General features: G+C 48.2%; 7 protein-coding genes across 7 annotated transcripts; 4 read left to right on the top strand and 3 right to left on the bottom strand.

Moving 5' to 3' along the window:
- Positions 1 to 11,213: 11,213 nt before the first annotated feature.
- P174DRAFT_503127 (uncharacterized protein) lies at positions 11,214 to 12,457 on the bottom strand. Its single transcript, XM_024831134.1, has 2 exons — positions 12,092 to 12,457; positions 11,214 to 11,987 (listed from the first exon to the last, which is right to left on the bottom strand). The coding sequence occupies exons 1-2, from the start codon at positions 12,263 to 12,265 to the stop codon at positions 11,661 to 11,663; spliced, it is 501 nt and encodes a 166-aa protein (XP_024684449.1). The 5' UTR covers positions 12,266 to 12,457; the 3' UTR covers positions 11,214 to 11,660.
- Positions 12,458 to 12,955: 498 nt separating this feature from the next.
- P174DRAFT_367338 (putative Snf1 kinase complex beta-subunit Gal83) lies at positions 12,956 to 14,556 on the top strand (the record flags this gene model as incomplete). Its single annotated transcript, XM_024822165.1, has 2 exons — positions 12,956 to 13,707; positions 13,917 to 14,556. The coding sequence occupies 2 exons, from the start codon at positions 12,956 to 12,958 to the stop codon at positions 14,554 to 14,556; spliced, it is 1,392 nt and encodes a 463-aa protein (XP_024684448.1).
- Positions 14,557 to 14,718: 162 nt separating this feature from the next.
- P174DRAFT_147239 (uncharacterized protein) lies at positions 14,719 to 15,238 on the top strand. Its single transcript, XM_024821150.1, has one exon. The coding sequence runs from the start codon at positions 14,827 to 14,829 to the stop codon at positions 15,160 to 15,162; it is 336 nt and encodes a 111-aa protein (XP_024684447.1). The 5' UTR covers positions 14,719 to 14,826; the 3' UTR covers positions 15,163 to 15,238.
- kae1 (O-sialoglycoprotein endopeptidase) lies at positions 15,095 to 16,579 on the bottom strand. Its single transcript, XM_024824054.1, has 2 exons — positions 16,130 to 16,579; positions 15,095 to 16,024 (listed from the first exon to the last, which is right to left on the bottom strand). The coding sequence occupies exons 1-2, from the start codon at positions 16,479 to 16,481 to the stop codon at positions 15,315 to 15,317; spliced, it is 1,062 nt and encodes a 353-aa protein (XP_024684446.1). The 5' UTR covers positions 16,482 to 16,579; the 3' UTR covers positions 15,095 to 15,314.
- A 178-nt stretch (positions 16,580 to 16,757) lies between these two features.
- On the top strand, positions 16,758 to 18,671 carry P174DRAFT_511536 (ribosomal lysine N-methyltransferase; the record flags this gene model as incomplete). The annotated part of the gene is made up of 4 exons (XM_024831796.1): positions 16,758 to 17,096; positions 17,208 to 17,806; positions 17,876 to 18,103; positions 18,171 to 18,671. The coding sequence occupies exons 1-4, from the start codon at positions 16,946 to 16,948 to the stop codon at positions 18,669 to 18,671; spliced, it is 1,479 nt and encodes a 492-aa protein (XP_024684445.1). The 5' UTR covers positions 16,758 to 16,945.
- A 460-nt stretch (positions 18,672 to 19,131) lies between these two features.
- P174DRAFT_368686 (enhancer of polycomb-like protein 1) lies at positions 19,132 to 21,073 on the bottom strand (the record flags this gene model as incomplete). Its single annotated transcript, XM_024822236.1, has 3 exons — positions 19,132 to 20,256; positions 20,310 to 20,792; positions 20,933 to 21,073. 3 exons carry the CDS (start codon positions 21,071 to 21,073, stop codon positions 19,132 to 19,134), a joined length of 1,749 nt encoding a protein of 582 aa, XP_024684444.1.
- A 571-nt stretch (positions 21,074 to 21,644) lies between these two features.
- Positions 21,645 to 22,419, top strand: cnaB (calcineurin regulatory subunit B; the record flags this gene model as incomplete). The annotated part of the gene is made up of 4 exons (XM_024822208.1): positions 21,645 to 21,753; positions 21,818 to 21,870; positions 21,924 to 21,997; positions 22,074 to 22,419. 4 exons carry the CDS (start codon positions 21,645 to 21,647, stop codon positions 22,417 to 22,419), a joined length of 582 nt encoding a protein of 193 aa, XP_024684443.1.
- Positions 22,420 to 23,314: the final 895 nt, after the last annotated feature.

Raw genomic sequence — 23,314 nt, 5'->3', positions numbered from 1 at the left:
CGACTGCCACCAGTGCCATGCAAAACGAGGGAGCAACGAGATGAACCTCCCCAGAATAAGCAAAGAGGGTAAAAAAAAAGAAAGCAAGCCTAGAACACGAGGTGAAGGAACAGAAGGAAAGTGATATGATATAGATACCTGGGAAAGAAGTGTGAACCTAGAGAGGGGGACCGATCTTAAAAGAACAATTGATGATGATCGAGAAACAGTTTAAGCAATTCACATTAACATGCAAAAGAGCAAGGGTAAGATAGATAGGTAATGTCCGTCTTCTCTACGGAGCGAGTACTTGTTTTGCTATTTCACATTTTATTTTATTTCGACTTATTTTATTTTTTTGCAACTCGTCAGGAAAGTAGAACAAAATTAAAATTAAAAATAAAATAAAAAGAAAAGAAAAGAAAGAAAAGTGGATTAGTATGCTAGCTACAGGAGAGTAGTAGGCTAGGACAAAGCCGGGTATGGTGGGGGAGAAGCAGCAGCAGAACTCCGTAGTTACAGAGTAGATGACTAGGTAATTAGCAGGCTTAGCAGCAGAAGAAGAACTGGATAGTCGCAGTTAGTATTCCCGATAGACTTGACTATCCAGACTAGACTACGGAGTACCTAGTTGATGGGCAGCTAAGGCCGTCGTGTGGGCGGGGCGACCCATGGTAATCCGGTAGTCAGGTAGGCCTGAGCAGCAGCCAGAGGCCCAGAGGCCCAGAGAGGGGGACGGATGAGGAGGCAAGACCATGATCGTTATCGCATTATGATTGGAAGGGAGGGGGAAATAATCGGGGTGGAGGCTAGGACGATAGGCTAGGTGCAACTAGTGAATCCCAAGTTCCCAAGTTTCCAAGGGGCTAGCACTTAGCAGAAAACGTCGCAGAAGACTAAGAGCGAGAGCCATGAGAGAAGATGACGGTGGATCACCATCCATGAGGCCATCGCAGGATTCAACATTCCAATGGCCACCTGAGGTAAAAGGCCAAGAGCCACAGCACCAGCTATCGATGATGACCTTTTTGGCTTAGGTATTCAATGATATTGGCACACAAAGGGAACAAGATAAACGGCACTTTAGTACTCCGCACTGATTGGAAAAGTAATAGACAGGACACGGCTCGAATAAAAGCGAAAACGAGGGAGGGGAATAAGGGGGAGGGTAATAAAACAGAATTAGAGGGGAAAATTAAACGGGGAAAAACGACACATAATGATGATGCTGTGAAGTCGTCCGCCAGCAGCAGCGGAAGGGTAGAGGAGGGAATGGGGAAAGGGACCAACCTAGCTTACTCCTACACTCAGCAGTCAATAGAAGGGAGGGAAGCAAGTGGGGATGGCAGAAGCAGGTACCGCGTTTCACTTGCTGGGGTTGTCTGGTAACTACCTAACCTTAGTAGTAATGACGTTTGATATATTTTCTTTTTCTTATGCTCATGTTCGTTGAAGAATGACATGGTATTTCCTATTATGGCAGGCCCTTGTATGCGCAATAATAAAACTTCTAGTTCTATCCAGGTTCCAAATCTCCCAGACCAACTGCGCTGGAAGAGGCGGGGAAAGCAGTTTCATGCAAAAATAGTCGTCAGGACGGAGATTTCAGTTTCACTGACATTGACACTGGCTCTGCTTGGCATGAAGATGGAGTCCGAATCGCCTGGAGGATGTGGTTGAGTCCATCCAGTAACTAAGAGGCAGTGACGGGATTGAGAGGTCGGCGCGGGGAAGAGTGGATAATGGATGATGGAGTGATATTATTACAGGGCAATAGTAGGCCTAAAGCCTTTTATACCAACATTGAGCAACTTGTTGGTGACAAGATAATCATAGAAAAGTAAGGGAATACAGTTTGAGGCGTGTTTTTATTCTATCCCGACTTGAGGATATTCCATTTGGCTAAACAACAATTTGATGAACATATGGATGTCCTTGAGAAGCAAACGATAATCACTGGGCATCATCCCCGTACCATGGATAAGGGGACATGAACAGAGTGGACCAACCAGCAACTTGCAGTGGTCACCAGTCACCCCACTGGAAAAAGGAAGCGAATTATTTGGTTGGGGAAGGAAGAACACTAGCACAAAGGAGGTTTGAATATCCGTACTTACTGCCTATCAACATTGCTGCACTGCACAGAAATCTCAAGCCAGGTCTGCCAGGCGAGATCGAGCTGCATCGAGCACTCGACATCTATAGAAACAGAGTACAGGGGTCCAAACGTATCTAAATATTTTCCGCCATGTCAGCGAACTGAATAATATCGTTGGTGTACCTGTGCGCCATGGAAAGCAGCGCCTGGTCTGTGAGTACGAAGTACACTGAGTGAGCAAGCACTGAGCAGCAGTAATTGAGGGGTTGCCTGCAGGTGGAGTATATAGAGGAGGTTGTCCAACCATGGCTCCGCTCTTCTTGAGACTCCCTCACTCTTCTGGCGACGACATCATGACTTGAGAAAAATGAGTTCATTTAGAATGATACAATACTAATATTATTAGAGAGACCGAATCAATCAGTGAACGCCTGAAGAAAGTCATAATAAAATACCAGGAGACACTAAGATCTATATCTGCTACTGTGCTCCGTACTGCTGAGGATCCCCACATCTCATAGAAGCTACTTTTAAGTGACAGGATCTGTGGTCAGTCAGTCCAATAGAAAGAGGAGTAGCAAGCGGAGAGAGGGTGAGACTGGGGACTGAGAAAATCACAATAATCTGCGATGAAACTATCTAGCCCAGATTTACTTTTACTGACAGGCCATAGTCGACTCCGCAGACCGTACTAGGATTATGATGTGATTTTACTGCCGGAGACTCGAGGCAATTTCTGGTTGAACGTCGAAGAGGGTCTGGAGAAATGGTGGCCAGCCTACCAATGGTAATTAGACTTGATCTGTTCTGGTGGACCACACCTAAAGTACGGAGTAGATCAACTCGACTATGGAAACACTAGTTTTAGTAGCTTTACTATGGTTTCTTGCTCCCCGATAATCATAATCGCTCGACTCCGTGCAGAATTCTGGCGTCTCCTGGACCCGGAAGATATTCGTGGTCGTCCAGAACCGGAACCCGGTCAACTACGTACCTTGGTCGTGGCGATCTGAGGCTGTCATCGTCGCCGTTATTGTGCTGCATCGTACTCCATTCCCCTTCGATACATTAATATTGGCAGTCCTATCAGCTTCACTCACCGTTGCAAGAAGTCGATAAAGACTCATAGTATTGACCACACGAAATGTGTCCGCGACCTGGCGGCCCGGTCACCGGCCCAGGGAAAAGAGAGGACTGTGCGCCACTCGACCAGCCCTGCGCGTCGCCTGGACTCGAAAAGGATTGCCGTCTCCATTCATATTGTTTTTATGATGGGTAGGGTGCTCGGTAGATCAGAAAGTAGTGTTGCCATACAAGGAATACAGGATGAGGGGAATTCCTCTTTCGCCATCCTGCAGCCTGAGACTTTGCTACTTGCCCGACGGACAATACCAATCACAGCCTCTGTGGCTACTCCATACCGGTCGGATATTGCAGTAGGATTCCGTTAATTTGAAAGAAGACAGGATAACTTTGCTGATCAGGGTGCAAAAGAATGGAATCCTGCAGCGAAGAAAAGGAGTAAGTGAGTACTGTTAATTAAAAAGAGAGATAAGATGTGAAGTATGCATAGTAGATACTCTTGTGCTACAGTCCCACAGTGCGGTCACCTAAAGTAAACGACAAGATTCATTCCCATGGCTGATCTAGGTTTAAAGTTGAATTGGACTAAAAGTCTTCAGTAACTTCGTGGGGACCTTTTTTTTCAGGGGTTCGTCCCTTGAGCTTATTGAACTCATAAAAAAAAAAAACCTTCACGGGAGATCCCCAGCAGATCCAAAGTCGTGTTCTCACAGATGGTGCCTTGTTGATCAGAAATACGGTACTCGTCTGTGACATTCAATGGGACAATCCTTCGGCACTAGCAGGGTTCCTTCGCTCGGTAAGACGCACCAGAGGCAATAGGCGTGGCCTTGACAAGAAAGGAAACCATACTTGATGATTATTTCTAAATTTTAGTTGTTATGAATGGAGTGCCAGAACCATTGGCTCCTAGATATCCATTAGGTGTCCAGTACCCATAGACCTGGCGCCAATTTCCGATGACTTGGGTGAACAGTAGACGATCAGTATTGGCGCGTGCTTGTCGAAACTCAATTCGGTTAGGACTTTCGCCTCACTCGAAGATCGAAATTCTACTCCAGAATGATAATTGGACCATCAATGGGTGAGAATCACGGACAAGCCATCGGGTTTTCAGCGTTCAAATTGGGCTCAGAGGAACTATGCAGATAGATAGATCATGCATTCGCCAATTCGACGTCAAGCCAGACCCTTATATTCAAGGGAATTGATCGTCGGCCTGGACTCTCCGGGGCCGTGACAGTTGACACTTGAAAATGCAAAGCGTTGAGTGCCAGCTTCTGATGGGGTAAGCAGCTCATCCCCACCCATCCGTCATCATAAAATTACTACAAAAAGTGTCAGTCTTTCACATTTGCAGGAATATCTTGCTTGAGAGACAATTTCCGGAGAATATGACTATATATCAGTAAACAGTGCACAGTAACAGAATCAAGGTCTCCCCCACAGTTTCAACGGCTTTGATTATCTCCTCCTGTTGGGAACGTCCACTAGAGTGGAATGGAGGACCAACAATTAGGCGACTTGGGCTGCACCACATGTAGGAAGGTATGGTAACACTGGCGAGGAGACAGAATACATCATATTCATACCGCATTCGCATGCAGCTAAAAAGCTGGGGAAGGCTGCTGAAAACTGAAGGGCTAAAAGAAAAAAAAAAAGGCTAAACTGATTCTTGGTAATTTAGTGTGCGTCTAAAGGCCAGAAAGATGCAGCAAAACTTGAGGTCCTCCAAACAGGAAAGCTTCCTCTCATCTCGCAAACTAATTGTTATTCATCAATCAGAATCGCCCACAATACAAATGGATCATCTCCAGTATACGGATTTGGGATTTGGGGGCTTTGTACGTTGCAGTGCACTTAATGGAGTACAGTACTGCATGGGCATCAGAGTACTCTCTTGTGACCCGTCCTAGCCAATGACCTAAATCGGCTAGCCGAGCTTCATATCAAGCCAGAGGGAGTGGTCTGATTTCGCCCTTCGTATCTGCATGAACGAAGAGAGGATCTGTCCCTTTCCCTTTTCCTTTCTTCGCAATTCTTGGAGTCTTGCGTTCAGTAAAGCGTTTCTGCCGATTTGATCTCTTTATGAAAACATTTTTGTCGCATCTCTCTCTCGGCAAGATCCTTTTTTTTGGTATTGAAGCAGTGTCCCAACTTATTGGTCCGAATCCGAGTTCAGCCGTGGCAGCCATGGGCAGGAAACCGTAGACGTGCGCTAGTGCAGGAAGAGGACAACGGCTGAACAGCCTGGATTATCACGATTGAGAGCCCACGACGACTCACAGTGGTATCCTCTTCTCGGACGCAGATTACTGCCGTAATGGTCGGGAAACGGTCGGTTGGGATTCGGCGAACGCTGGTTTGATTGGATGTAGTTTGTCTAAGGATGATGGCCCTACGTCCTGGGGGAGCACGGCAGTGTGGCGTTGTTCTGACATGTCGCTAGTACTATGGGCGACTATGTGAATTTGAGACTCCAGCACTTCTAGCAGGAATGCCGCACCCACACAGCCAGGTTGACCAAGTCAGCCTGATGGAAGCAGGCAATCATCCCAAACCAAGGCAGCCAGAACAGGCGGCACTCCGTACTAGAGCGGACACGAGTTCATCACCACCAGACTAGATAGTACCAACTAGTACTAGCCGGTACCTACTGTATAGCCAATTATCGTAATTCCAGAATTCAGGCACACACCATAGTCACCCCAAATCGCCAAGGAAATGCGTGAGGGAATGAGTAGACAGAAGACTAAGAGAGCAGGGCCTCGTGAGGTAGATGATTCCTTAATCCAATCTACTCCGTAACTGCTAGCGTGTCCATGATGTGGTCAAACGATGTGCAGGAATGTCATCCTGCATATGGATAGACGCCGCGTAGGGTGCTCTACAGAGTACTCAATAGGTACGTGAATGTCCCGTCATTCGCCGGAACTGTTCTCTTGGATCAGGACATCCATCTCTTCCACGAAGCGCAAGGGGTCAATCGACTACGTACAAAATAGCCTGCTAGGTATCGTAGACTTGACCACTAATCAATAACCACCATCTCGATAACTATCTAGGCGAATCTAGCATGCTATTATCATGTGTATATTATTATACTTCCCTCTGATCTGTTCTCTCGTGCCCATGTATTCAATGCCAAGCTTGCGCCTGCATCATAGGCTGTTCCAACCAGGCAGCCTGCTCGATGTCTTAAAAGGCAATGCATCGCTGCAGTCATCTACCCGTAGGTCGGCCTAGCTACAAGCACGGGTGTAAGAAGGATGCGAATTTACGAGCGATAACAGTGCTTCTCCATAGTGATTTGCAAATGTCAATGCAAATCTGCAAACTCATGTGCGGAGACTCGTTCATGTGAAATGCTCGACTCAGAAGAACTGAATTTTGATTCCCCAGAATCCAGCTAAACTCACTAGCATCCCTTGGGCTTCATGGTTGATTCGCCCCTTGTGGCTTGCGGACTACGCCAATTGAGAAAGACTGAGGCCCAATAATTGGCCAATTTCAGCAAACATCAAAAGCACGCAAACCCACATCCAGTACTCGGGACCCATGCAATGGGCTATAATAGGGATGCTCATCCGAGTTACGTACACATACCTACGAATCTCTGGGCGGTGCGCGGCCAGTGGCCACCTGTGTCGGGACCAGGTCTCACTTCTCTGCAGTTTGGACATGGCATGTAGCTGAGAGTAGGCAACAAAATAGGAAACCGAAAAAGAGCGACAATGCAGAATGACCGGCTCTTGATTCCCTGGCCAATGAGATAGATGGCATATCTATTCGACCCGTTGCTGTCTGGTGATGCTGGTCTTGGTTCGAGATCAGCTAGGTGCGTTAGTGCAAATACCTCATTCCGTGCCCTAAAAAATGGCCAGCCATCACATATTCGCATACTTTCATATGATTGGAGCCCAGCGAACATTTTAGCGTCATTTCTGGCGTACCAGTCAGCTAGTTCTCTCCAATGGCGATGGTTGCTCAGACTCCCTCATCCCATGGCAGTCCCGAATTACGGGCCTCCAATCCAAGCGTTAGCCTATGTTAGCATTTTCCCCACTGACGGCAATAGTTCCAAATCCCATGTACTCCCTCCGTAGTCCGTCAGCCGTACTGTCCGTATCCTCGTCTAGCGCTTGTTACATCTAGTTATTACTTACAATCTTTTGTCAGCTATCTACCTGAAGGTGTGTAACATTATTAAGCTGAAGCAGTTTCAGATTCATCTGAGTACTACAGAGCAGCTAGTGCTGAGAATGTAAAGTCAGCAGTGACTTGCTGCTTTTTTACCAACCGTAGCCACTTGACGATGAGGGATGCCTTGTATGGCAGCCCTCTACCGAGAGTACACCTCATGACCACTAATAACGGCATTCGTACATGTCCAATCCACTCAAGAGCCATGAACAGGTCGATCACCGAGGGCATACTGTGTACGTACTCCATGTTTGGTGGGTACTACTGCTGTTTTACCTGTGTGCAAATTGCATCCAACAGTGAAATGATATGAATGATCGGGTTGGTGAAAGCAACTAAATTGCCATTGGAGCCGTCGCATCTTGTCACTCGAGACGATCATGATAACTCCGACTAAACTAGACTACGCTCCGGAGTTTCTAGATATCTCCTGATTTTCAAACCACAAATGCTCCATGAAGATCTGTTGTACGCAGAAGATCGACCAAACATGTATACTTAATTGGATAGTCTGGCATTCTTGTGTTCCATCGACATCTCACTATTTTCTACGATATATTCACCTCGTATGTGCCTTTACTTAGTCCTCTGCGATTGTCCAAGCTGTGCCACTGCCACCTGACCTAACTAGCTAATCCTCAGCCTCCTCAGCAGTCAGCCCTCAGGATTGATTGTTGCTTGGCTTTCTGAAGGCACGGACAAAGTCTCGCTGTCGTCTGTAGCTACTCCATGTATGCTAGACTGACAGAACTGCTGATGTACTCCATAGCGAACCATGCGCCGTTGATCTAGACAATCGCCCTGCTGGAATGCTAGACACCAATCAGCGCGTTCTTAAGTGAATCCCGCCCTTGAGACAATCAGCCCGATCGCATGGCAGTTGGAATTTTTGAAGCAAAATCTTCTAGATTATTCCCCCCATAAGTCATTTTCGAGTCCGTACTAACTGACCCCTTGCATGGGCATGGTCTGTGGTGGTAGCCTCCTTCTTTTTTTTTTTTTTTTTTTTTTCCCTCCTTTTTATTCGCTGGTTGCTACCCCCACCCGGCCTACTTGTTTGGCACTTTGGCCTCGGATTTCGAAACCATGTTGATCGCTGTGGCCCATGTCTCTGATCATGATAATATTGCATATTATGGTGGTATTATTAGTACAGGGTAAGGCAGATCGGAGAATGACGCTATTTGCAACCATCTGCCACAAAACAGGGATCAAGTTTCAGATGGCGGAATAGAAATTGGCCAAGGAGACCTGGAGAAATTATACTAAAAAAATAAATTAAAAAACGTGGCTTTGGCGTCTGCGCGTGTCTCATCCTCCACTTTACTGCTTGAGGAAACTTCTTCGACATGGGGCATCAAGATACGGAGGACTAGTTTAGCCTACTCGCATTCAAGCAATAATCTCTCTGTCCGACGAGGTCAGTGCTGTTGTCGTACCATCATTTCGCGTCATTCCAGCACTAATACGCTCAGCCTCCTATAACTTCAGAATCCTGTCGGTCCGATTTTTGCCTCTTGATCCTTCAAAGCCTTGATTTCTGCTAGCTGGGGTATTCTCGGTGTAATTCTTGGTGATGATCCATCAAGGAGGGGCAGGAACTTGGAAGTCTAGAGGGCCCTGGGGGAAAGCTATATCCGTTCTTGGTTAGTTTACGGGGACTCTTTAGTGCCCATTTGGTGCCTTATGCGAATTGGCCATGCCTATCACTAACTAGTACTAGTCATACAGTTAGTCAGGAGGCTTAAGAGCTGGACATGAACAGCTTAGGCCTGTAGATTCTACATTCTACGCAGCAATTCTGACTACGCAGTACCGCGTAAGAAGAAAAGTGTACAATAAGGAGTAAGTGCTGCGGCGCTTATCATAGGTCCGGTACTACGCGATTGAATAGGCAATTATTTCCGACAGGAATCTGTCATTGTACTGAAGACATTTGCACATACTCAACTCCATGAATGCAGATCTACATTGCTCCTGTGGGATGATGAAATTGCAGCGCGGCTAGAGTGGGGGCCTCCTCCATCAATCATATCTGAGTATGGAGGACTGCAACTGTGATTGTTGCTATTACTTGCTGTGTGTTAGTGTTATCTACAGGCAATCTACTTGTTGCCTTCTATTGTCTCCTAGGAGAGCAGACGGCATACTCCTAGCCCATTCTCTTAATATCATGTCTATCCAAGTGATGATAACAGTACTTCCATCCAGGTAATACAGGGAGAAGTAGTGCAAGCTTTGAAAATTACAGAGGACCCAGTTTTTCACTAGAAATAGACTTTGCTAATACCTCCCAGATTTAATCATGTACACTCACTATTGCTGGGCCCTGATCCTCAGCCGGCCTAAATAAGCCTCTGCACTAATTGCAATGACCAAAGTTTGTTATCCAGGTTTTGGGCATGAAGAAATGCAAGGGTTTCGAAACTTTCCAGCTGTCAACAATGTCGTACAATCTGTCAAGAACATTCTTGCCTCCGATCGCTCAACATCTACCATCTATTTTCTCATAAGGGGTGAAGGAATTACATCATCCATGGCCTGTTCTCAAGATTGTGTGCATACTTGTTTCCTCCCTGCTTAAACAACGCAAGGTGCAATTAATAGACTAGTCAAGGCGTGCTATCATTCTGCGACTCTATGGATCTACTTCCTCGCTTTTTAACTTTCATCCACCATTAACTTCGATTCATTAACAAAGTCCGGGGTAGATTGAATTTCTCCGCCGAGTCTGTGCAGCTGTCCGAGTACTCCAGCGGCTTCTGAGTTTCTTACTATTGTTTCTGACATGTTAACTCCTCGTCTAGCCTGCTGTCATATCTTGCCAGGGTGGATCGCAGGATGGATATCATTATGGTGTTTGTTGGACTGCGTCTTCATGCTTGTTGATAGTTTTACCTGATATGTCGGGCATTAGTATTGTCTTGACTGTCGTTTGATAGAAATTCGCAATGCAACTCTCTGACAAAATCAAGATTATTGCTTCTCATACTAGGATCAGTATTGTTAGAATTGCTCATTATAACAAACCCCTACTCATCGTCTGTCTCGTTGCCTCTGTCAACATATTTGCAGTTATGCTAACATTTCTGTCTTCAGACAGACCACTTATGTCAAAGCGTCAGATGGAGTTCCCCGCAGCGATGGAATCGAATTACCCTGTCAACGCGATTCCATTCGACTGACAACCTTCTCTGTGGTATAATCCTTTACTCTAGGTGCAACACCTTGACAATAGTCATAACAGTCTACCAGTCGTCTCGAAAAGCAGGCCAAGGGACCGCCGTCGTCTTCGAGGCTCTTCGTCCACAATCCGAAAAGTGATAACGGCACGTCTTAATGCGTCTCTGATATATGCAGGCGTATTAGTTGCTGTGATCCAAACCACAATACCGTGGCCACACAAGGAGGTCAAGCGCGACAAGCGAGTTGGGGTCTCTGAACATCGACGGCTCTGTCCCTTACCCTTTCCAATCGAGCCCGGGACTTTTACACAATAACTCAAAAGCAACGGGTTAGCAGAGTTCCCTCCGTCGCCGACTTACCATACCTTGGAGGCTACAACAGGAACTCTCCGCGGACCGATCGTCCCCATGCAATAGTCCCGCTGGTTTACGAGGCGCATATAACTGTGTTGGCATCAAAAGATACCCAAAACTGGGACATTCGGCGGTATGGATATGTCATAACTGCGAATGGCAGACCTGTCCCAGCATCTTCAGCTTTAGATTGCCTAGGGACAGACCAGATCCGAGGTATCCGCGGGTATTATTGACAGAACATCAAAGAAAACCCTGATGCAGGCCGTTGCCCCTGTAACGGTCATGTGTATACTGTTATTCCCCATGAGCATTAACCGTCTAATTGTCATTTTGGGAAAGTATCTCAGGTCATCGCATCTATAATCGTGTTGGGTGAGAATTGGTCTTCAGCGTACTAACATTCAACACTCGAGTTGTTGCTCTTGTTGCTTTTGTGCGCTAGTTTTCGGTATCCGTTTGTACTGGAAGTTAGTTCATTTTATATCCTGGCTAATGTACATACGATCCATAGACCGGTGAGACATGACCCTCTTATGGCCCTGCTCGCAGTTAACCAGGATGCCTCCCTGAACCGCCTCAGTTGCCGAGCCTGTCAGCGATTGACAGGGCCCAAAATGAACATTGGGATCGATGCCATATAGAATACTTCCATAGTGCAGTTGAGTTTCGTTTTGACATTTCCTCGTCTTCAATCGTAATCTCTCTATGGGCTAACACAGGGAGTTTCCATGTGCCTTAGCAGAACATTCAGCTTGCTAAGCAGAATCATGGCTGAATTCCTCTTCTTCTAAAATTGAGGAAGAGAGTAAACCTCCCGTATCACCGAGAGGTTTGACCTCCCTCGTGTCAGGCCATTCCACAAGAATGTCTCTAGATGATCTTGGTCTCCCTGCAAATGGAAGCTTCCGGACTACGTCGGCGGACCGACGTGACCGAGTCTTTGAATCTTCACGACTCGGTGGGTTTTCAGAGAATCCCAATGACTCGTTAAGCGTCTCAATGACAAATGCACTGGTCAGATGTACTACAGTGCCGAGGATCAACCCGATAATTAAAGCGGTCGCGAAGAATAGCAGCACGGCCTGCGACACATGTCAGTCTCTCATCACTCTAATACCCAAAATGTAGCAGCTTGCAGTGTACAGATTCAAGAGCTCCGTTAAGGAAATTTTCAACACGTCCATACCTCAAATTTAGCAAGAATCCTTAGAGGGAGGAGGGCAAGGTTTAAGACACCAAGTCCCAGTTTCCACAGTGGGGTGACCAAAAGGTTTAGTAGCCCATACACACAATATGCCAAAAATGTCAAGGGGTATATGATAGAGTAAAGCAAAGTTGCAACTGCCGAAGCCCATGCCATTGAAATACAACACTTGAACTACCGTCGCATTCCTTTAATATATGACTGACAACGGAGGTGCAATAGTAGGCCGACTAATTCTTGAACTCAATGAGGGGATGGACGTTTATCAACTGCGATTTGCCAATCCCAACCTGACCACGGAAGATGAAGGTACAGGCTCTTGAAGTTCTCCTACTGGCAGGAATGGAGTATGATGTCGGTAGATAAAGATCCAGTGGAGCCGAAGGCCCGGGGCGCCTCAGGTCTCTGCGATTGGCGCTAAACCGAATCAATTTTAGTTTAGTAATTTGGCCTGCTACCTATCTTAAAGCGGCATCGGCACCTTACCATAAGAAAACAACCCCAGAGCTGGAGAATCGAACCCTATACCCTAAATAGACGCTTTTGGCAAGCCCCGGAACAACGTCGACATCATCAAATGCAGTGAGATACCAATGTCCATTGACAGAGTGAATCGTAGTACGATTCGATTGTCTGCACGTCTACCTGAAACATTTACAGTGAATCTCATTCGCATTCAACTCCTTTATTTTGCATCATTGCTCATCCACTTTGCGCTTGGCCCTCGGTACAGCCCCTGGAGGCTGGCGCGCTGATGCTGGCATCCTAACATACAGTAGTCACTCTTGTCCCTCCCCCTCATTTATTCTCCGTGCACACCGGTCGTCTCAGACACCTTCGCCCCAGATGGGCAACAATCCTTCAAAGGGCCCTTCTGGAGATGCTCCGCCAAGTTCGGCCCCATCAAATTTAACGGTTCCACCAGGCGATAAGAAGGTGAATCGCCGGCCGTCAACCAACGCGATATCCGGAGCAAAGGCAACTGCGGCCGACCCCTCGGCGTCTATTGAGACAGCAACAGGACATTCGGCCACAGCACATCAAACTCCAGTTCAGCAGCGCCTTCAATCGCGCAATATTACAGACCCTTCTAAGGGTAATTCCGACCGACAGGACCGACACGATGCAAAGAAAGCAGAGCCTCACTACAGGGATATCCCCTCACCGGATCCTTCGAATCCTGTGCAAGTACCAGTTTCTCGTCCTGCTGCCAGAAATGATGCGACTGTAGCACCATCTGCCCCACCTCTCAACACATATTATAGTGCATCCACCCACCTTCAACGTCCGCCTCGGATGCCCCTACCCATCGGCGATGCGACGGCTACTCCAGGTTCACCGATCATCGGACCAGAGGACTCACATATCGGCTTTGTCTCGGGCGACCGTCCATTGGGCGAACAAGCAAGTCGAGACAATGCAAGCATCACCAACACTGCCGTTGACGATGAGGAGACGCTTGACGAGCTCGAACCATATACCCCGAGCGGTGTAGGCAGGGCTGTACCAACATTTATCGAGTGGAATGGCCCCGGAGAAAAAGTATACGTTACTGGAACCTTTGTGAATTGGGAAAAGAAATATCGTCTGCACAGAAAGTATGTAACCCTCCACACTTACTGCTGCGTCTCAATCTGCCCCTATCTACTATCTAGCGAAACCATCATGAGGGCCAAACGACACCTTTCATTGTTTTTGTCTTTGACCACTCTCCTCTTCTTTCCCGCCCTCCAGTCCGGCATGCAACTTCTCGCTGTCTGGTCCAACAAGATGATGCCACGAGTGCTAATCGATGATTTGTGAACAGTGAAAGTAATCCAGGCGTCATGTCCACAACGTTAAATCTCCGTCCTGGTACACACCATCTGAAGTTTATTGTGGATGGGGAAATGCGGGCTTCAGATAATCTGCCGACTGCAGTCGATTTTACAAATCATCTGGTCAACTACATTGAGGTCAGCGCGGACGACGTCAACCGATCGCGCAGGGGGAGTGATAGAACGAACAAAAGTGCAGTTCCTTCAGGTGTTCATCCTCCCCAGGTTATTCCCAATCTTATTGGGGCCGACCGCAATGGAGCCGATGTCGAAGATCAGTCGGACAAGGAAGAACCAGAGGAGATTCCTTTGGGAGACTTCCAGACTATTATCCCCCAATTTCTTGTCGATCTTGACAAGGATGAAGACAGTCCAGAATACCAGCAAGCCGCTAATGTGATCGGTGATACTCCTACTCCCCCAAGTCTTCCACTTTTCTTGGGTAAATCGATCCTGAACGGCACGACGCCGATGAAAGATGATAGCAGTGTTCTCAACTATCCTAATCATACGGTACTCAATCACCTCGCAACGAGTAGCATCAAAAATGGCGTTCTGGCGACCAGTGTGACAACCAGATACAAACGAAAGGTAAGATCTCCGCCAAATTCCACCTTTTTTAGAGTATAGACTCAACCTTGCGCAGTATGTCACAACGATACTGTACAAGCCGACCAGCCACATCACGGGCTAGTAACCGCTAGAAAAAGGCGCTTGCTGCGCAGTCTCTCATACCATGCGTGAGCCAGTCTCAGGGACACCGCGGGCGTTTGCGCACGAAATGGTTAGGTCAGGGGCCGCAGTCTCTCGGTGTCAGTGACCCTTCGCTACGCCACTCGCCTCCCCCAGATTCCTTCACAGGATCTGTTTCGACGATAAAGACACTTCATTGACTTGTTCATGGTCATAAATTCATCCGATAGATGCATATATGCAAGAGCCGTATCAGTTCACATGCCTCACGGCACATGGCTACAGTCAATTCACTCACATATGATGAACAATTTCATTTATGACCGCGCTGTTTACATTTCATTTCTTGGTTATTACAGCATGAATTGTCGATATGCAATGTTATCAATTGCCGCTGCCCCTTCCAACATTTTTGTACCTTATCTGTTCCTCATGGGCTGGTGCACGCTTGCGTTGCGGTCATCGTCAGGTTATCAGGTGATCTTCCCATTCCCGTATTTACCGACTAGATTTCCCAAGCGATGTACAATTTTTATTTCTTAGCATCGAGCAACTGCAGGCCTTTTCCATACGAGATAGAAGTATCAAGCTCTCCTATACACAGAGGTCCCTAATGGCGACTCCCAGTATTACAAGGCGAATGGTTATGTCTGTAGACCGGGCCGTATGTGTCATCATCATGACTGGTGCTCATATTAATCTCTCCATTTTACAAACACGTCGTCTGTTCGGAACCGCTGCGTACAAGTCGACTCCTTCAACGGAGTGCGGAAACCTGTCTTGTACGCGAGTAAACCTGCCTGCGCGATCATGATTCCATTGTCAATACAGAATCTCTCATCCGTCGCATGGACACTACCACCGCGATCGCGAGCCATGATTCCCATCATCTCCTGTAATCGTTCATTGCACCCGACGCCGCCGACTATGAGGACTTCCTTGGAGCCCACATGCGCCATAGCGCGCTCGGTAATCTCAACGAGCATGGAAAACACAGTCTCCTGGAGCGAGAAGCACAGGTCTGCGCGTGTGGGTTTAGAATCATCTCCTGCACCCTCTTCTTCTTCTTTCCCTTCGCCGTTCAAGCCGTAGGATGCAGCCAATCCGTCAATGGCGGCGAGGATTCCTGAAAAGGAGCAGTCCATGCCCTTCACTGTGTACGGCAAATCGACCAGCTGCTTGCCCTTCTTCGCTAGTTGCTCGATGTTGTACCCTGGTGCGGGATCGTTGGAGATGTGCAATGTTCGGGCGAATCTATCCAGGCAGTTGCCCACGGCGATATCGAGAGTTTCACCGAAGATCCGATACCTTTGCGAACTGTAGGCAATCACCTGTGTGTTACCTCCTGAGACGTATAGAACGACAGGATTGGTGGAGCCAGTGATTAGTCTGCCCATCTCAATATCTAAGCGAGTGGTTAGCTCTCTAGTAGGAATGTCGGAGGCTGTCGAATGTCCAGGCCTCAAGCATGAGACAGCGGACAGCGGACAGCGTCTATGGTCACACATACGTCCAACGCAATGGTTCACACCAACTAATTCTTTGCCCCATAATAGACTCAGCGTCCGGGCAGCCACAGCGACGCTCTGAAGCGGAGCACCCATGCCAGGGCCCTTGGTAAAGCAGATGCAGTCCACATCACGGACTGAGATACGAGCTTCTCTGAGCGCTCTCTTTACAAGCTTCACTACCCAAGAGCGATGGTGCCGCGCAGTATCTTTGGGAAGAAATCCCTCACCTGGAGGGGAGACATAGGTGTGACGAATATTAGCAAGGACCCGCGGGGTGCTGCCATCCTCGGGATGGAGCATAATGCCCACCCCAAGTTTGTTGGCGGAGCCTTCGAGTCCGATAGCAATCATGACTGGAATGAACTTATTATCGAACAATTCTAAGATTCAAATTTCAAGAGAGAACAATCATATCCATTAGAAGTTGGTCCATTCGTTACGGGCAGCTCGCCTGCAGAGGGGTAATCTCGGCTTTCATTCGTTATTTCTTTTTTTTTTTACCCTTTTTAATCAGCGGCGTTATCTATTGGCGGACGGGCGGCTTGACACGGTGGTAGCGTTTATCCGACGACGGGGGTATACAATAAAGGTAAGCTAAATGCTACACTCCATGCATTTCCCCTCCCACAACGGTGGATTGTTCTTGTGATATCCCTCCATTGTCCTGGAGACTTCTTGAAAATTGCTTTCTCTCTCTATCTTCTCGATCCCTCCCCTCTACTCTGTCGAAACGTCTGTGTGTATCTCATCTTGAGGGGGTCCCGTTCATACTACTCCACCCACACGGGTCACAAACATTCTTCATCGGTAAAAGAATGTCGTCCTCAGCCCACTTTCCTGATTCCGACAGCTTCCAGCGTCAGTCAGATGTGTTTATCACATGGCTAGCTGGAAAGCCGGGTGTGAGAATCAATTCGAAAATCAATATCGCTGATCTACGATCAAAATCTGCTGGGAGAGGTGTAGGTATGTGGCCACCCCATCCGAAGGTCTTAGATTCATCTTTTTTGTTTCCCTCCGAAAAGAAGCACCACCGCCAAAATACCACTTTCTGATCACTTATCTTTACATCATCAGTGGCTCGGTCCGATATCTTCGACGGCGAAGAGCTTTTCTCCATTCCCCGCGGACTCGTTCTATCGACTCAGAATTCGAAGTTGAAGGATTTGCTCTCACAGGACCCGGAGGAACTGGGCCCATGGCTGTCTCTGATTCTGGTGATGATGTACGAATATCTCTTAGGAGAGCAATCTGCTTGGGCACCGTACTTCAAACTTCTTCCCAAGAGCTTTGACACACTGATGTTCTGGTCCCCTTCTGAACTTCAGGAGCTGCAAGGCAGTGCAATTGTTAGCAAGATCGGGAAAGAGGGTGCTGAAGACTCGATCATGCAGATGGTCGCACCGGTCGTGAGGGCCAATCCTTCTCTCTTTCCGCCAGTTGCGGGCCTAGCCTCCTGGGACGGTGAAACAGGTGCCCAGGCTCTTCTGGGCTTGGCTCATATCATGGGGTCCCTTATTATGGCTTATGCATTCGATATTGAAAAGGTTGAGGATGAAGATGATGAGGATAACGACGAAGAAGACGGTTATGTGACCGATGATGAGCAGGACCAGTCTTCTAAAGGCATGGTACCACTGGCAGACATCCTCAACGCGGATGCGGATCGAAATAATGTGCGTGCCCTTTCCCGCACACTCCCTCTTGCGTTCCATATTAGTGCTCATTGTTTACAATTCCTGCAGGCACGCCTCTTTCAAGAGGAGGATTCTTTGGTCATGAAAGCCCTCAAGCCCATTCAGGCTGGAGAGGAGATTTTCAACGACTATGGAGAATTACCCCGTGCCGACCTTCTACGGCGGTACGGCTATGTAACGGACAACTATGCTCAGTACGATGTCGTTGAACTGTCCCTTTACCAAATCTGCCGGTCTGCCGGTCTTCAAAATGCGGACATTGAAAGTCATCCTCCGGTACTTGCCACCTCCGTTTTCCGGATTCCTCCAATTTCTGCGGCTCGATAATTGACTTGTACCCTAGCTCGCCTTTTTGGAAGATCTGGAACTCCTCGATGATGGATATGTCATTCCCAGACCCTCGCCCGAGGACTCGCTGACAGACATCCTTCCGGATGAGCTTCTCTTGTTGCTCAAGACGCTCACACTCTCACCAGAGCAATTAGAGCATCAGAAATCGAAGAGCAAACCCCCCAAGCCGTCGTTTGGCCACGCTGAAGCTGCCATTCTGCTAAAGACCATCCAGCTCGTGGGCAGCCAATATCCCACAACCGTTGCCCAGGATGAGGAGATCCTTTCGCGGCTCATTCAGTCTGAGGCATCTCAGCCCCTGAACCAGTCCGACCGACGGCAGAAGATGGCTATTCAGGTTCGCCTGGGTGAAAAGTATATCTTGCAAACTATGGCCAACATGCTTCAGGAGTTCATCACGAACTCCGCTCAATTCAACGGAGGGTCCGGTCTCAAACGAGTCGCCAACGGCGACAGTGGAGATTCCAGGAGAACAAAAGCTCCCAGGAATTGACATCAGCGTAACACGTACCGCTACGCCTTACGTTGATGGAAGGGATCATTCATCTCTTCTTTTGTTATTTTCTTCGTTGCTGACATCAAGCTCCGCTATCCGTACACGAGTCTATCGGCTGATAGGTTTTGAAAAAGTCAAGAGGAAAGAGAACAGGCTATGTACACTAACATTCGCATAATTTCAGGGTCATATCATGATAACAGGGGTTATCCACAACTATCGTCCCTTGGACGAAATAGTTGGTTCGGAGTCAAGGTTAAAAAGGTGGCGGCTCATGAGGTCAAGGTATCGGAGGGGCGGTAAAAGTACAAGTACAGAGGAGTATCGAGGTGAAAAGACGAAGCAGAGGGAAACAAGGGAATCGAGGAACGCCCGCCAAATGCAAGATATGAGTTGGGGGAATTAAAAGAAGAAGACACGACGACGAAGAGAGAAGAAATAAAGCCCAGCTCATATCTCACGAAGTGGAGGCGACGGCACCAGGCCCGGGGTTCGATCCCATTGTCTGCCCCATGTTCGGGGGTCCATTGTTGGTTGTGGTTTGTTCGGCCTGCAACCGTTTCTGCGCTTGAGCCTGCGCATGTGCTTGGGCGGCGGCAGCAGCTTGGTCTCGTGCTTTAGCAGCCATTATGGCACGATGTTGCATGATCTGGACATCGTACGGATCACATTCGAATTCTGACTCATCGTCCGAATCCTCCCGATCATACTTGAATCGATCAGCCTTCAGCGGATCCATCTCGATTCTACACCGCGACACCAGGTTTCGACGATCAATCATCAACCGACCGCCGCGCCCAATGCGCCTCCGGAACGACGGTATCCTGCTGGTGTCCTCGTTCATCTCCCATGTACGAGGAACTAGCTTATCTCGGAAGGAGAGGGAATTGGCCGTATCTAAGGCAGAGTCCAACATCATATTGTCGGACGAATCTGAAGAAGGAGGAGTTGGCAACTGGGTGGTGATTGCCGGGCGGAATGCGGCCTGGAAGGTTTTCTCTGGAGGTGGTGAGAGAGGCGCTCTTGTGAAATCCACATAGCCCTCGTTCCACTTGATATGCTTCGCGATGTTCTGCTTGATATCCCGCAGAATCTCGTTTTCTTTCTCCGCCTGGACATCTTCCAGCAGTTGCAAGTCGTCCGCGGCCTGAGTACCGGGCTTCTGTGGCATCCGGATCTGAGCAGCGGTCGGCCGTTGTGCAGCTGGCGCCTCCGCAGGCTTCTTCTTTGGCTGCTCCGGCAAATTAGCAAACGCATGAGGAAATCGTGCTGGGATTGACGTTACCTTCTGGTTGATGAGATCCTCGTCATCGTCTTTGATGTTGAGTTTCCTCTTCATCTCCTTCACCTCGGAACGCTGCAGGAATATCTGCCGCTCCATCGAGAGCATCTCCTTTCTTGCCAACTCCCGCTGGCGCACCAGTGCAACCAGCTGTCGAGCATCTTCCAGCTCCTTTCTGAGTCTGCGCAGTTTATCGGCACTTTGGGCATCTCTGCCGCGGGTCTTCCGAATCTGACGGACTTCACGCCTACGAAAGCAGACATACGGGTCTGTATCATCGGTATCTTGACCAGTTTCGAACTGCTCAGGGTCAGCGGTGGGAAATGGGTAGCCATGCGACGAGGTCTGCTCACCTTGAGACTCGGTAGGAGTGGGCGGTTCCCAGTGGCAATCCTTCGCAACTTCCAGTGCTCATATATGTCCTTTGCAAAACGCTTGACGCTCTCCTCTACAGTTGCATCCATCGAGTCTTGCATCTCTGCGAAGCTCAGGACAGGAGGGCTATCTACAGCGGCAAATGGTTGCTTTGTCTGTGCCGTCTCCTCGAAGAAGTACATCACCTCCTCGAACTGATCCTCTGTGATCCGGTTCGACGGCTCCCGCTTCTCGTTCATGATCTTGAAGAAGACATCGTCCTCTTCGGTCATGTTATACGGGCATCCGCAACAGTCCTCGACAGTCGAGGAGAAGCGGATGTATGTCGCCGGCTGCGAGAAGATGGGGGGATAGAGCTCGTCATATCGAAGATTACTGAGGACGGTCTCTGGTGTGGGAATGTGAGCTTCGTTTACTTTTCCTTGGGCAGTCGCGCTGATAGCAGCTTGAAGATGAAATTCCTATTGAAAACAGGGTTAGCGAACGCTGTTTGGGGCCCAATATATCGGCTGACAAAATTTTCACTATGAGGTGAGGTTGTGATACGATCACGTGATACATGCAGGGATGGCTAAAAAATTAGTCGGGGGAAATCACTGACCGACTCCTCAGCCTTCTCGACACCAGTTTCCACCTGTTGTAGGGCATTCTGGACCTCATCGTCGATGATATCGATCTCATCTTCCCGGACAATGGGGATTGAGGCTTTCGAGGTGAGCTTTTTTGGGCGCGTCCTCCCCATACCCCCGTATCTAGTCATACGAACTTTGGGGCGCAAATGCGGCAACGACCATGGGACAGTGGTCCCAAAATTAGTATGTATCGATAGGCCTGATCATGCGAAAGCGCGTAGACGTATTTTTTTGATGAAAATCGATGGATGGTGGAAGATATTGACGACTGAAATCTCGTAGTATCGGCACTTGCGGTTGAGTTGACGTTGTAATGTCACCCAGACGTGGCCTGTCTTAGGCCGGCGCACGGCCTCAGGGGTTCGCTTGCCTCTCCGTTTCCGGCTAGTGCGGGGCTGGCCGATATCAAACTGATGAACGGGTGATGTCCTTGGCATGTTATGAGCTACGTGAATCCTGGAGCCGCACCAGTGGGTAGCTGAATAGCCTTTCCTACTCGCCATCACTCCTCAAAGTTATCCGCCACTGGCTGTGTTGTTCCTGTTGATTATCACGACCAGGTTAATAAGCACTTTCCACTAGCCTCTACTGCACATCCATAGTTTATTTTATTCATAATTTCCCCACGCTTTTTATCTTGACTTTTGCATCCCCCTCAGTCACACACGACCGATAACCAACATGGAGCAACCCAGTGAACCAAATAATGCCGCTATGTATGATGCACGCAGGCGTAGAGCATCTGTTGGGACATCGCAGCTATTAGACAACATTGTCTCGGCTTCAAACTGTCAGTCTTGACCAGCGGTCTTTTTTCTTTACATTCGAGATCGCGATCTAATCATCACCGACAGTCGACAGAGATGAGGTGGACAGGCTCCGCAAGCGATTCATGAAACTTGACAAGGTCCGATCAATACGTGAAGAATTACGGGAATAATATGGCTTACTCTGTCGCAGGATAGCTCCGGCACCATCGATCGTGACGAGTTCCTTTCCCTCCCACAAGTGTCTTCCAACCCGCTCGCAACGAGGTACGTGAGACGCGCGATAGATGATGGCACCGCGGAGGAACACCAGGACGTGGGCGATATGCTTACCGATACACAGAATGATAGCGATCTTCGACGAAGACGGTGGCGGCGATGTCGACTTCCAAGAGTTCGTGTCGGGGCTGTCGGCTTTCAGCTCCAAGGGCAACAAAGAGGAGAAGCTTCGGTTCGCCTTCAAGGTCTACGACATTGACCGGGACGGCTACATCTCCAACGGCGAGCTGTTCATCGTGCTGAAGATGATGGTGGGCAATAACCTGAAGGACGTGCAGCTGCAGCAGATCGTGGATAAGACGATCATGGAGGCGGATAAGGACCGCGACGGCAAGATCAGCTTCGAGGAGTTTACGGAGATGGTGGAGAATACCGATGTCAGCTTGAGCATGACACTGAGTATGTTCTAGCGGGTTGTTCCGAAGAAAGGACAGGACAGGACTGACCGACTGTGTTTGAGCAGGCCAAATATAAGCGTTGCACATGAGTATGTTCGAGTCTTGCTATCTGGCGTTGTTGTTTTTGTCTATTGCTTGCCGCGCCGAACGCTTGCCGGTCCTTTCTGCCCCTTTGGCTCTGACATGAATTTCACGATCATTGATGATCAATGACCTCTGTAGTTTACATCCTGGCATCCTTGAAGGAACCACAGACACGACGACATGCACATATACAGTCCATGACCATCCAATATACATATATTCATCACGCGTGTGGCTTTACAGATCGCGAGTACATATAGGCGGTGCATACCATCAAACCACGAATACCTCCGTTACAGAGAAAATAAACAACAAGGAACTAAGACCTTTTTTGATATCAAATTTATCCTTCGTCAACGGATCTTATTTTGCTCCGGAGGTCTCTTCTATCCAGACAAATTACATAGCAAGGGACCCAAGAATGTCAACACATTCAGGACATATATAAAACCTACGACTACGCGTTATGTAGAATGTGACGCCACCACATAAGCGGAATTTTGGGCCATATACGTATATACGAGGTTATCTACACATATCAGCTAGGGATATATATACGTGCAAGTTTATATCTGCCAAGTGATTTGACGATATTCCTGTTCAAGAAGGTCGGAAAAAATAAAATAAAATAAAATAAAAATAAGAATAAAAAAATAAAATTGCTGCGTGCACCTAGCTATGGAATTTGCAGCCCATCCGTCCATCCACCCATCCATGGGATTATCATGTCCCGATCTAGTCTACAGAGTATCCATCGGGCATCGAGTTTCTATATATCCAGATCAGGTAGCCCCTTGGTAACGTGGATACGGTTAGTGTTATG

This window comes from Aspergillus novofumigatus (genome assembly GCF_002847465.1).
Source record: "Aspergillus novofumigatus IBT 16806 chromosome Unknown P174scaffold_3, whole genome shotgun sequence".
In the NCBI taxonomy this organism is placed as follows: Eukaryota; Fungi; Ascomycota; class Eurotiomycetes; order Eurotiales; family Aspergillaceae; genus Aspergillus; species Aspergillus novofumigatus.
The sequence above is the reverse complement of the archived record's forward strand: the minus strand, read 5'-3'. Positions and strand labels throughout refer to the sequence as shown.